Here is a 13,448-nt window from a genome sequence, read left to right as displayed (position 1 = left end):
TCTTTTATAAAAACTTAAAATTTAAATCGAGAGAAAATATTAAAACGATTTTTAAAACCGAAATAGACTTAATAATCCGAAATGAACCAGGTAAAATTTAATAAAGTGGTTGGTAAAAAAGTGTAATAAATGAGAGAAGAATAAATAATTTAATTTCTTTAAATTAAATAAAAAAACACTAAATATGTAAAAAAAAAACAACAAATACTAAAAATCCACATATATCCTTTCCCTCCCTAGTGCCCTCTCCGTCACCATACTCTCCTTAAGCCCCATAACTCTCATATTGTGCTCTATCACTCTCAACCATGTCTGTCTCGGACTTCCTCTACCTCTAGGGACCTTTTCTGTTCTCCAAGTATCCAGCCTCCTAATTGGTGCGTCCATAGGTCTCCTTCTCACATGGTCAAACCATCTTAGTCGGTTTTCCATCATCTTGTCCTCTATTGGCGTCACTTTTACCTTTTCCCTAATCACCTCATTCCTTAACCGATCTTTCCTTGTATGTCCGCACATCCACCTCAACATGCGCATCTCCGCCACACTCATCTTTTGAGTGTGACAATGCTTCACGACCCAACACTCGAAGCCGTAAAGTAAGGCAGGCCTAATTACCGTGCGGTAAAATTTTCCCTTGTCATAAACACCATGGTCTCTTAATTCCGAGGCCCTGATAAATCTCGTGGGACGGTGGTTGTTCATCTCGTTCTCAGGTATCTCAATCATGTAATACGAGAGCTCGTCTTATACACCGATACATCGTCTTACATAGACTAAAAAGTTTGTTTGATAGACTTCGTTGTCTTGCATGATAAACAAATGTGCTTCTCGTGCCGAGCCGAGCTCTTTTGGTCAGGCCCTGACCAGGCCCGTGAGTAAGGTGGGCCGGACTGTGGGAAATATAACCTGGCCAGGCCCGTGTTTTGTTTTAGGCGGGCCGGCCTTATCAATTTTAATTTTGGGATATTCTACATGGTACCCTCAATTTTTCGACTTTCTACATGGTACCTCTACACTTTTTAAAACATACATGATACCCCTAATGGTTGTCATTATCACTAAGTGTACCCTAAACTTTATTTTCCGTCAACTAAACTCAGTTTTAGGCGGTAAGTGATTAATTGGACGCGTAACCAAGTTTGTCATTTATCATCCCATAACATAAGGACTCTATTAGGGTCAATATCCATCTTTGGACCTGATAATTTGGCAAGGAATCAATAAGTTTCCCGTCAAAATTTTTTTAGCCCATTTAGCCCATATATATATCAATAAATATTAGATCGAGATGGATATTGAGTCTAATAGAGTCTTTATGTCATGGGATAATAAATGACAAGTTTGGTTACGCATCCAAGTCATTACCTAACGCCTAAAACTGAGTTTAATTGATGAAAAATAAAGTTTATGGGTACATTTAGTGATAATGACAACAATTATGGGAACCATATATGTTTTAAAAAGTGCAGAGGTACCATGTTGAAAGTCGAAAAATTGAGGGGTACCATGTAAAATATCCCTTTTAGTTTTTGCTGAAATTGTAGGTCGGGCTGCAAATTTAAGACTCGGGCCAAGTGTGGGTCAGGCCAGACCAGGCCAAATTGTCTAAAATAACAGGCTAAGGGCGGACCCGGCCGGGCCAGCTCATTTTCCTTTTGAAAATGTACGGTATCCAAAATCACCCTCTCAAATTTCACGCTCATCAAAACAAAATGGGTTTTTCTACATGGTAACCCTGAACTTTTTCGAATCACACATGGTAACCCTACAAAATAGAAAAAGTTTTTGGTAACCTTGAAGTCCCTTAAATGTAATTAGCGTGACCCTGAAGTTTAATTCCGTCAAAATGAGCCGTTAAGTGTCATATGTGGCGAATGACATGGCTAATGTTCGCTGATGTGGTTAATGACTAGGATGTTTAGGAATAAATTAAAGAAAAAAAAACCAATCCACCACAATCACAGCCTCCGCCATAACCACCACTACCGTCGCCGCCACCCCACCCTTCACCAACCTTCGTCGAACTACCGTCAGCTACTCCCCACTCTTCACCGTCCGCAGCTGGCCGTCGAAACACCAATACTACCGTCGCCCGTCGAAACCCGACACCCTTAATCTCTTCCCGCACCCTTGTAATCTCATCTCACCCCCCTAAAAACACTAGATCTGGGTTTTATGGAGAGGGGATGAATTCTGGCTTTCCTCACAGTGTCGCCATGGTGGAGGTCGGCGAGAGGGGTCTTTGTCGTGGTGGTCTGAGGTGGTAGCCACGGTGGTGGTCTGAGGTGGTAGCCACGGTGGTGGTGCGAGGTGGTGTAGAAGATGGTTTAACTTGCGTCGTTTTTGTTTGTTTTTCATCTTACATTATTCCGTCTCGCAATCCCGCCTTGCAATCCCGTCTCGCCTACATAATAAATTAATAAAATAATAATGATACTTATAATATATTAAAAACCCGACTACTTATTAAATCTAATTAATACGACTAACTAATTAATCCCGCCTTGTAATACATGTCACACGCCACATCAAGACCAAATAGCCACATCACACGACACATCAGCACTTAACGGTGCAAATTGACGGAATTTTAGTTAAGGGTTACGGAGATACATAATAATGAAGTTCAGGGTTACCATTTTTGTTTTCTGATTTGCAGGGTTACCGCGTGGGATCTGAAAAAGTTCAGGGTCACCATGTAGAATAACCCAAACAAAATTAACTCTACTCTCACAAAGTTACTTCTACAGTTCTAGAGAGAGAAAGGGAGCGTTACGTTTTACGTGTTATAGAGAGAGAAATTGAGACGGTCTGCAAATGGGAGGAGAAGAAGACGACGACCGCCATTATCGAAGGGAGGAAGCTTCTCGAAGAAGTGTTAACAATGGCGGAAGTAAAGGGAGGAAAGTCATCGCTGTCACCGGAACTGCCGCCATTCTCGCTGTCGCTCTTAACTTCGCTTTCGTTGCTTTTAATTCTCGGAGACGACGCCGAAAATCGAAAGGTTTAGCTGTTTTTAATCAATTTCTATTAAATTATCGCTTAGTTTGTCCTTTTGTTTACTGTTTGTTGATTTGTGTTAGGTAATATTGTGCTATAGATAGTTAGTAGGCGGAATTGTTTATGTGCGATTGATTTTCTTGTTTTCGGATGAATTTTGTGTGTACTAGACGATTTGATGAGTGTTCACTGACTTTCAACTGTCTTAATTTAGGCTTTGTTTACTATTTGTGATAGTGTATGTATGTTTGTGTGGAAATGTGGATGTGTTATTGATTTTCCGGTTTTCGGATGTTTTTTGTTCGTTGTAGAGCTCGCCGGGTCTGAAGTTAGGGTTAATTTGTCGGCCTCGGAGATTCGGAAATTAGCAGACCAGATTGTTAGAGAATCGAAGGAGGTTCATGATGCTTTTTCTTCGGTGCCAGCTGATAAGGTGATTTAAGCTGATTTCTTTTGCTAGGATTTTTGTTCTGCGAATTTATGTACCGAGTATCTTACGCTTAAATGTCATTGTGATCTTGGTAATTGCTTTGAGGTCCATAATGCATTATACCGTCGCTGATATTAGTTTAGTATGTTAAAATTTGAATTTGAATTCAAACAAATCACTAGGAGCATAATGTTGCAGCGTGGTTGAGGAAATCTTGCCTCTTATAGTTTAAAATGTTCACATTTTTGGAATGTGTAATCTTGAAACGCATGAAAGTATGATGATGTGTTTTTATGTGAGGCTGATGATGAATATTAGTGTCAAGGTGATTTTGCTAGGCACCGAGCGGTTTATTGTGTAAGAACTTTGTTTGAGATGTATATGTTAATGTTTTACGATACTTTAAATGTTTCTGACAATCTCTCTTGTTGGCAATAATACCGAACTATCATTAATTGGCTAGGTAACTGAAATGTATAGTATAATCCTAGATAGTACATAGCAGTATGTTAGGGTACGTTAACTGTTTCAATCCAGGATTCCTTATTTGTATGAAATGAGTGTGAATGCTCAAACATTCTATATTAGTCCCAAGCCTGCGATAACTATGAAAGAGACCAAACATGTCATTTTTGGACATTTATCAATGTGACCATGCGGGCTACGTAGAGCTGATGCTTGTCATTCCAAATTTCAGATAATCGCGTTTATAATATGACAAAGTAGATTGATTGAAATTTGGACTGCTCAAATAATCTATTACTATGTTCTTTGTTCATATCTAGGTTAGGTATCGTGATATTATGGCACTGGCAGATCTAGAGGCCCGTCAATTTCCCTTGATCCAGTCTTGTGTTTTCCCAAGGTTAGTGTCAACATCTGAGGATGTGCGCAAAGCTAGTGCTGAAGCAGAGCAGCAGATAAATACACATGTCACATCTTGCAGGTCTTACCTTTATATTATGTTGTATTTCCTCGTTTTCCTTTTCCACACATTTGAGGTGAAAAATTGTTTTGAGATAGTTAAAAACTATGAAGAAAAAGGCTTAGTAGGTTACTAGATGTTGAGTATGTAGCATGATATGTTAGTGGTAGCCAAGAGGCTAAAACTAGAAACTTAGTGTTATATTCAGAAATTCTTCGTGTACTGTGGTTTAGTCTTTAGTGCACACATGATTGCTAGAGGTGAAAATTAAAAAGTTCTTGGTAATATATTGGCAATTTACGCTTCCCTGGAATCATCTTAACCTTCCATAGAATTTACACTTCCGTGGAATCATCTTAACCTTCCTTAGAATGATGTTCTTACTATGACGTGAGCTGTTGAGTTCTTGATGCCTGTATTTCTTCCCCAGAAATAGCTTATTCACTTGGCTGGTCGATAAAGCATAGTTTTCAAATGTTCAACGCCTAGTTTTTTTATATGAAGAAAAAAGACAGGTTTTATGTACTTTTGAAACCACAACATTTGCAGTTCCGTGCAGTGTTAGATTTTATTTTCAGTGATAATGGCTATAACAATCCCTTGCTGCTTTAACCATCATATTACATCTAATGTTGTTTCATGTTCATATATCTATTGGCAATTTGACATATCTAATAATCCTTTGTTAACTTTCTAGAAAGCGTGAGGATGTGTACCGTATTTTGAAAGCATTCACAACTAGAGGGGAATGGATAAATGCCGAAGCCAAATCATATGCTCATTCTCTGGTATGTCTTAAGTCTTTTTTTTTTTTTTTTTTTTTTTGTCCAATGTCCATTACATGTTTTCATTGCATGTCGTAATAGCTTGTTTTCCACTGGTGAATATTTATGAATCATTTCTTAGTGACAGGTTAGAGATTTTGAACGAAATGGCTTAAACCTCTCCTCAACCAAAAAAGACGAAATTCAACGCTTGCAATCTCTGATAGATGATTTAAGCATGCAGTACATCCACAATCTGAACGATGATAATACTTTCCTTCTTTTCACAGAGACAGAGCTAGAAGGTTTGCCAAACGAACTCCTTAAGGTAATTTGTCCAGAATTTGTTTTTCTGAAATCCTGATAAATTGATGTTAGCCAAAGATACATCCTGATGGATTATTTGAGTTTTTTATTTTGTCCTACTGCAAAAGTTACCATTATAGTTGTATTTTCCATTTCAAATGGAGCCATATACTCATTATTCTTTGCCTTCGGAATAAAGCTAGTTGAATTGTGATGTACAAGTTAATTCATGGTTCCATGCAAATTTAAACTACATTTTTTGTTCTGTTATGGGTCATCTGGAAAAGTCTGTAGGTTCTAACACAAGGGTATCTGCCACAGCCACTCAGACAGGAGCTTTTGAGGCACTGGGTAACTTTGTTGGTATACGGATGGTTGGTTGTTGTGGTATTAGTCGTCTTAAATGTTTCAAATGTTAGTTACTAGCCATGTATTCAGCACTATGAATGCCAAGCAGTACTTGGATAGATAGATTTTCTGGATGCATATGCAGATATGCTTAGGTTTAGAGCAGATAATATTAGATCCTTATCTTGGGGGATGGGGATTGACCTACAAACTACCGTCCATTGTTCACCCTTGTTTTTCTTAGTTGTTACTTCTCCTGATCTTACGTTTGCAGAAAAAAAATATTCATGGTAAACATGGAAATTGACATGATTATTGTCAGTATAGAGGTGGGGGTTTCCATGCGGAGAATGATAGCTGCACTTCAGCCATTCATGTTATTCATACTTAGATGGTTAGATTGGTAGATTTACATCATCAGAGGGAACTTCTTATGAAACCAGAGACTCTTTGGTTTTAGATTAAAAAGGAATAAAAATTCCTTCCTTGAAGGGATTGTGCTTCCTTTTACCGTGAAATAACAATCATTTTGATGCAATTTTCATCATTGCTTATTCAGAAACTGCCTTTTTTGTGTCAATATTGTTAGCTGGGTACATTCAACAGCCCTTACATCGCTGAGAGTCATTGTGCACTGGTTTAATGTTGCTGTTGAAGGATTTTTCTCATGAATTTTCAATACTCTTGTTGGTAATTGTTTGCCTGCTGAATGAGCTTAAGTTTTATTTTGCAGATCTTAGATCGAGCTAACAATGATAAAGTGAAGATTACTTTGAAAAGTAATCATGTTTTGCCAGTACTTGAGCTCTGCAAAGTAAGTTTTGATTTCTTTAATTTAATATCGAGTGTTGGGTTTTTGTTATTAAGTATTTCCTTTTTTAAAGGATCAAAACTAGGTATAAAAGAATGAAGCTAATCTTGTTTATGCATTTTAAGTAATATTTGCCAATTGCTTCTTTTCGAAATGATTGGCATATAGTTGTATTTCTTGATTTTACTGCAAGGTCAATACTTAGTAGCTTGATAAAAGTGCTTTAGAAAGAGAAATGCGCTATATCCTGATAAAACCCCCTTGTTGTATATGCTAAGCCCCTAGGTCTTGTATGCTTTGACTACCTGATTTTATAAATCAGGCTCTCCTTAGCCAACAAGCATGAAGCATCTCACTTCTCACAATCCATAGAACTTCTTCCGAACAAAGATGTTATATTGTCATCCGTACGACCGTATCAGCTAAAACATATGAAATTCCTTTTATCTTTCCTATGAAGGTTGAGTTATAGTGTTTTAGAAGTGTTTTATTATTCGTAAGTTCTTTCATTTTCAGATTCATATTGCCTTGTCTTTCTCCTAACCTTGCATAGGTTGGAGCAACTCGGAGGAAAGTAGCTGTGGCATATGGGCAAAGGTGTAAAGATGTTAACGTGCCCTTGTTGGAAAATTTGGTGAGAAACAATGGAGAATCATTTATAATGGTCTTGAAGGTCCATCGGTATCGTTACACTAATTATTGACAAGTTCATGTTTTTCAGGTTCTGCTTCGTCATAAATTTGCTCGGTTGCTTGGCTATGATAATTATGCAGAATATGTTGTTTGTTCTAGAATGGCAAAGACTTCATCAAAGGTCTGAAGACATCTTGAATACAGTTAAATTTTGTCTGTACTATGTATCCATTGGATTAGGAAGTTAAGCTTCAAGCTGTTATTAGAATACAGCGTACTACTGACAAGTTTTGTCTGTATTATGTATTCTAGTAGAAGCTCGAAATATCCTAATGAATATCCCAACATAGAAAGAGAAATACTTCTCATCCTCATCGCTGTAGGATACTAATTTTGTTTTTTCTTTCCTCGTTTACAAAGATGTACTTTCAGTAAGCTGTTTGTTCTTTTCACAGGTCTTTGAATTCTTAGAAGATCTATCAATGAGTTTATCTGAGTTAGCTACCAAAGAACTTGAAACATTAAAGAATTTAAAAGTGAGTACGGTTCTGTCAGTATCCTGTATTCATCAATTAAGAACCAAATTTTCTTGTATTTTTTCCTACTTTTCGATCTTTTGTAGTCGTATCCTAATCTTTCTTAAAAAAATTCAGATGAAAGAGGAAGAGAGCTCTCCTTTTGGAATCGAGGACCTGCTTTATTATGTAAAGAAGTATGAAGAAGAAAACTTTAGTGTGGACTTTGGAGCGCTTAAAGAGTACTTTCCACTCAGTTTGGTACTGCAAGGGATTTTCAAAATTGTTCAAGATCTTTTTGGTAAGGATCCAGTTTCCTGTATATATATTGCTGTCATTTAAGTTTGCGTGTCTGTACAAAGTCTTGACATTCAACAACCTTATGAAGGTCATCTAATGGGTACCACAATGTTTTACTTTGTGCAGGCTTAAGATTTGAAGAAATTGTGAGTGTCGATGTGTGGCATGATGATGTACGTGTGTTTTCTGTCTTTGATTTAAGCTCTGGTGAACTAATGGGCTATGTCTACTTAGACCTTTACTCTAGGTTTGGTAACTCTGGCTCATTCTTTTCATTTAATTCCGTCAGTGGAAAAGTTGGCTATAAAATTTCTTGATTTGCGACATTCTGTCTGATTCAGGGAAGAAAAATATAGTCAAACATGCGTATTACCTCTTCAGAATGGTTCATTGTCGTCCAATGGTGCCAGACAGGTGAGCACAAGAATTTTGTACGTTTTGTTTGTTACTTAATCTACATTTATTGATTGTTGCTCAACATTATTATAATGCCAGGTTCCGGTAGTTCTACTGATGACCCAGCTCTTGAAGGAAGATATTGACTCTCCTGTAGTATTGAGATTCTCTGAAGTTGTCAGCCTTTTCCATGAATTCGGCCATGTGGTATGTTCAATTGTTTCTCATACTAGTTGTATTGACTGCAGTAAATTCATGCTTAGCTCCTGGGTGATGACTGTATAAGTGCTTTTTGTCTCTTCTATTCAATATTCTTTTTGGCAATTCTTTTGGAAAGTTTGCTTTCTGATAGCCAAAAATGATAATGAAAGTTCTGTCTTAATAACAAAGAAAGAGAATGAAGAGGAGGGAATATGCAAGATGAATTCTGAAAGGTTGTTCATTGTATTGAAGTATTTATACAAAAATGTATGCATGAACAACATTGCTAATCCCAAGTTACAAATTGATGTATATTCCTACTTCCTAAGAATAACGGTTAAATACAATGCTAAATACATGGTTTTAACAGTCCAAAAGCTAACGGCTAATATTCTGTCTCTTATTTTTCTAAATTTTATAGGCTAGACGACTTTTGCCACAATTTTTGACAATAGAAAGTTAGGGTCTTTCTTATTTATTGCTACCCTCTGTCATTAGTCATTACTATCATTCCTATTCTTTGATCACATTATGGCATAAGATGCTTGTCACTACAGAAACTTATGAATATTGTTTAAGAAAGCTAACTACTTAGTTCCTTACGCAGTCAATTTGCAAGATATATCCTAAAATGAGCAGGAAACTTGTCAGTAAATAACATAAGGTTGATGGTGTAATTCAGGCTCATCATTTATGCAACCATTCTTCACTTGCTCGATTCTCTGGCTTACGCGTCGACCCTGACTTACTGGAGATTCCGGGACATATGTTTGAGAATTGGTGAGCCTTTTCCATTATCCTCATTCTTTCTTTTAAAATACCATGCTTAGTTGCTTACTTGGTTACTCTTTCAACCTTTTGGTTAGGTGCTATGAGAGCAGCATCCTGAAGCTAATCTCTGGCTATTATCAGGTGAGATCCTATTTCTTGATTTATAGCTCTATTCTCAGGTATTTCATTTGTCGACTCGGTAATGATGATGATAGATGGGAGTTGATTCCGTGAAGTATCTATCAACCACTCCCGGCCTCTAGGGTGGTCGAGTTCTTGACCACCTGATCTACTGAGTCTTGGCTATCCTTCTCATGTATGCTCTATTCTGATTTCTGTAGGATATAACAAGACCGATCAAGGATGATATCTGTACATCAATAAGGAGATGTCGACATTCATTTTCTGCTCTGAAATTGATGCAAGAAATTCTTTACTGTAAGCCATCTTCCTATGCGCAAAGTGGTGCATGGTCTTATTTTTCCATGATGAGTGTGCCGTCTTTTCTGGTTAAAGCTCATGTATATAATTCTTTATGCTGTCAGTTGAGGACTTGTGACCATGATACTTGTTTTTTTTTTCTTTTGGTTTTTGCGGAAGAGGATTTGTGTTAAAGTGAATTACTGATGTTGTTGCGATACCCAGTTAATTCTGAAGTACTCAGCTTTAATTCAATCTAATAGTTTAATACGAGTGTGAACATAGCCTGGGTACAGTTGTCGACTAGTCTAAAACCATCACTCAATCTAAAATCTATTCTTGGCCGTTTGCATCTTAAGAAATAGTCTTTATGCTGTGCGTATTTTAAAAATGGCTGTCTGGATGAAGGATTTCGCCATAATTATGGTCTGGATAGAAGATGTGTCCGTGTGTACTGATCCTTTACTCATTTTACCACTCAGGTCTTTTTGATCAAATAATATATTCTGCTGACAATGTGGACTTGCTCGAGGTTTTCAAGTTTCTGCATCCCAAGGTAAATTAAGGAAATTTGGGCCTTTGGGGTGCATTCACTACTTGAAGTTCTATTTGAAACGATTTTTTTTTTGTATAATTTTGGGCAGGTGATGTTAGGATTACCGTTTTTGGAAGGCACCAATCCAGCGTCATGTTTTCCTCATTCAGCCGTTGGTTATGAAGCATCTTGTTACAGTCGCATTTGGAGCAAGGTGTCTAATATCTTTACTTTGACTCGTTCTCTCTGTTTCGCATTTTTCATTTCTTGCATTTTCCTAGTCAGTCATCTTCATGTTTCTTTATTCATGCATATATAATACTTCATTCATTTGAGTTGTCTACGTTCCCTCACATATTTTTCATCTTATAAAACTCTTGTCCAAAAGCAAATGTATGTATTCAAGTGATTTTACGGAGTTCAATAAAATCGAGGATCAACTTCTGAAATTATTGTTACAGGTTTTTGCTGCTGATCTATATGCTTCAAAATTTCATGATGGCATCCTCAATCATCATATTGGCATGCAGTTTCGCAACAAGGTACCATTCAATTGTACCTTCGGCGTCTTGATTTTTATTGTGTCGAGTCTACAGGGTTATTATTGTCTGTTCGTACATTTAACCATCTGCATATGGTTTTACTAAAATTTAGGAAATTATAATAGCCAACCCGAGGTCTCTGTTTCTGCTTCTGCTGACCTATAAGAAAAGAAACATACCTCCACCATAATGTCCGAAATCATCTTTCTAACTCTACGTGATCATTCGTCATACTCAGCGCTAAGAGACTTAAAAGCCCATTCGTAACTAGAGATGATTGCCGGTGTAATTCTGTTAATATGTGGGCAGACATCTAATTTAGTGAACTCAAGAAGTTCGGGTATATTATAGTTGAACTTATTCTTCTTCTCTTCAGGTATTGGCTCCAGGGGGAGCTAAGGACCCACTGGAATGTTTGACAAACTTTCTAGGGAGAGAACCGTCAGTTCAAGCTTTTGTAGATAACATAGCTTTATCAAGTGTGTGAGGCACTGATTGACCAGTTGCTTTTGTGGTCGGGTTGCTTACTTGTGTAAAGGCTATCAGGTAAGACATCTAAGTTTGTTGCTCCATATTGTATGTTTCCAGCTTTTGGTCGCACAAGTATATTTGAATTTTGTTAAAATCAGTCACATTTTTTAGGTTACTAGTATTTGATGCCAATTAGCTACCGAAAGCTTAAATAGGTCTTTTGACCTACTAAGCAGCTGTCAATAGTTTACTTGTCCTAAATCAGAAAGAACAAAATCATAGTATAGTTTTTGAACCGCGACCACTTTTCAATGCGGTATGGACCTTCATTTATGACACGAAGGCGGAGATCAGGCCGTCATGTGTGAGTTTTAAGTGTCAAGAGGAAAATGAAAAAGTCTTCATTCTTAAAAGTAAACAGGCTTAGACCCAGTTTGCAGCTCTTGATCTATTTGACTAAATTGTTTTGTTGAAGAGAGCTTTCAATTACAGAGTATAATTTTTTCTTGCATTTAATCGAGAAAAAAAAACAAAATCATTGATTTTCCCGAAGTTTAATACCAAGATCAAAATGACGTAATCGTCATTCTTACTGAAATATGATATTTCATAAATCCTAAGACCTCAAGTTTGTCGAAGTTCCCCTGGTGATATGGTCTCTGCTGGCTTGACATCCCGACCAAATTATGCTTGCTTTGTTTTACATATACTTCGATTCAGATATGATGATGTTATTGAATCAACTTATGTATTCAGCAGGTGTTGGTATATTAACTAGACTGCAGCAGCATCATACCAATTATCCTTAGTTCTTCCTCATCGTTAAATAAATGGTCAGATAAACCGAATTCCGGCAGCAGTTATTGCGGTTTTTGATTGTGGATAGCTTAATTGGCCTTCTGACCCTGGCGTGCTTGTACTAATTTGCTGGTATTAGATGATTTTAGCACAATAATTTAGTGATCGATTATCGATTCATTGTGTACTTCTTACAAAGATTAAAGCTAGTTATTATGGTCCTTGTATTGTAAAGGTCTACAGTATTGATCCATCTGAGTTTCCGTTTTACTGTATTTAGCATTTGAGTCCCGCCACTGTCGCAAATTGAGAGTCATTGAGATATTGGGGTAATATTGTTGGTCGATTGGACGGTGGTTGCTTAATTACTTTACATGGACACTTAAATTCCATGAGTGGTTGGTTAATGTCGTCTTTAGTAGGTATCACTCTTCCAATTGTTCTAACTTCTAAGCACGAGCTGGTCCCAAATATATGAAAGCTACTTACACTTGCTAATATTTTTAATGAATTCTTTACATCTCACATTTTAGGATCAAATCAATGCCAAAGTCAGTTTATCATAATATCATAATATCATAATTCACAAGTCATGAAGTCCACATCTCTCATAATGGCCCTATTGGACTGCTACACTTTTATGGAAAAGACCTCAATTAAATGAAATCATTTTTGAAGATCGGAAGTTATAGGATTACTCGGTCGACATCTAAAGCTATTTTCTATTTTTTATCCATTTGTTTAACTTTAACTAAAGAGGTGTGTTTTAATTCAACGTATGAAGTTGGCTTAAACATAGCTAGTTGAATTAGACGGTTTTGATGTAGCTATAGCTTATAGGTGTAGATGTCTCCCATACCAAACATTGTATCAATTTTGTTGTTTGGCTAATGAAAAATTGAAAATTACAGCAATATGGCATGTTGGTATTGAGCTGATAAATATAAGGCGAATTAAAAAGTCGATGGGAATAATTTCCCATAATGGTCAATGACAATTTTTTTTATGCGAATAAGACTTTATAGGAAGTTAACCTCACTTATCAAATAACTGTACAAGCTAAATTAATTAAGAATCATAATAACTACGTATTTCAAAATCCAATTATATGCCATCGTCAATTTATTGTAATACATGTCTTTCTAATTTTTTTTGGTGCAAATACATGTCTTTGTGACGGGTTACCATTTGTGGCGGATATTTTGTGAGATAAAATGGTAACAAAATGAGTTAGTGGAGAAAGGGGACCACATGAATAGTGTTGCAGAGAGAGAAAAAGTGG

The 13,448-nt window shown here is 36.8% G+C and overlaps 1 protein-coding gene across 2 annotated transcripts; it reads left to right on the top strand.

Moving 5' to 3' along the window:
• The first annotated feature begins 2,716 nt into the window (after positions 1-2,716).
• LOC141644334 (putative thimet oligopeptidase) lies at positions 2,717-12,573 on the top strand. Of its 2 annotated transcripts, none has more exons than XM_074453833.1 (21): positions 2,717-3,004; positions 3,312-3,433; positions 4,216-4,376; positions 5,053-5,143; positions 5,268-5,447; positions 6,507-6,587; positions 7,138-7,218; positions 7,306-7,398; positions 7,673-7,753; positions 7,871-8,033; positions 8,159-8,279; positions 8,374-8,446; positions 8,528-8,635; positions 9,312-9,409; positions 9,496-9,541; positions 9,742-9,838; positions 10,303-10,376; positions 10,465-10,569; positions 10,817-10,897; positions 11,274-11,443; positions 12,128-12,573. In XM_074453833.1, exons 1-20 carry the CDS (start codon positions 2,818-2,820, stop codon positions 11,382-11,384), a joined length of 2,154 nt encoding a protein of 717 aa, XP_074309934.1. In that variant the 5' UTR covers positions 2,717-2,817; the 3' UTR covers positions 11,385-11,443; positions 12,128-12,573. The 2 variants fall into 2 exon arrangements, with proteins under 2 accessions (XP_074309934.1, XP_074309933.1); XM_074453832.1 differs by having other exon boundaries at positions 12,125-12,573.
• Positions 12,574-13,448: the final 875 nt, after the last annotated feature.

This window comes from Silene latifolia, chromosome 2, assembly GCF_048544455.1.
Source record: "Silene latifolia isolate original U9 population chromosome 2, ASM4854445v1, whole genome shotgun sequence".
NCBI classification, from domain to species: Eukaryota; Viridiplantae; Streptophyta; class Magnoliopsida; order Caryophyllales; family Caryophyllaceae; genus Silene; species Silene latifolia.
This window is presented reverse-complemented; position numbering and strand designations above follow the sequence as displayed.

Excerpts from the sequence above, each read along its gene's own strand:
- LOC141644334 (XM_074453833.1), top strand. The coding sequence starts at position 2,818 with ATGGGAGGAGAAGAAGACGACGACCGCCATTATCGAAGGGAGGAAGCT. Across the intron at positions 6,588-7,137 it reads CAGTACTTGAGCTCTGCAAA|GTTGGAGCAACTCGGAGGAA; the intron begins GTAAGTTTTGAT and ends AACCTTGCATAG. Across the intron at positions 8,280-8,373 it reads TACTTAGACCTTTACTCTAG|GGAAGAAAAATATAGTCAAA; the intron begins GTTTGGTAACTC and ends TGTCTGATTCAG.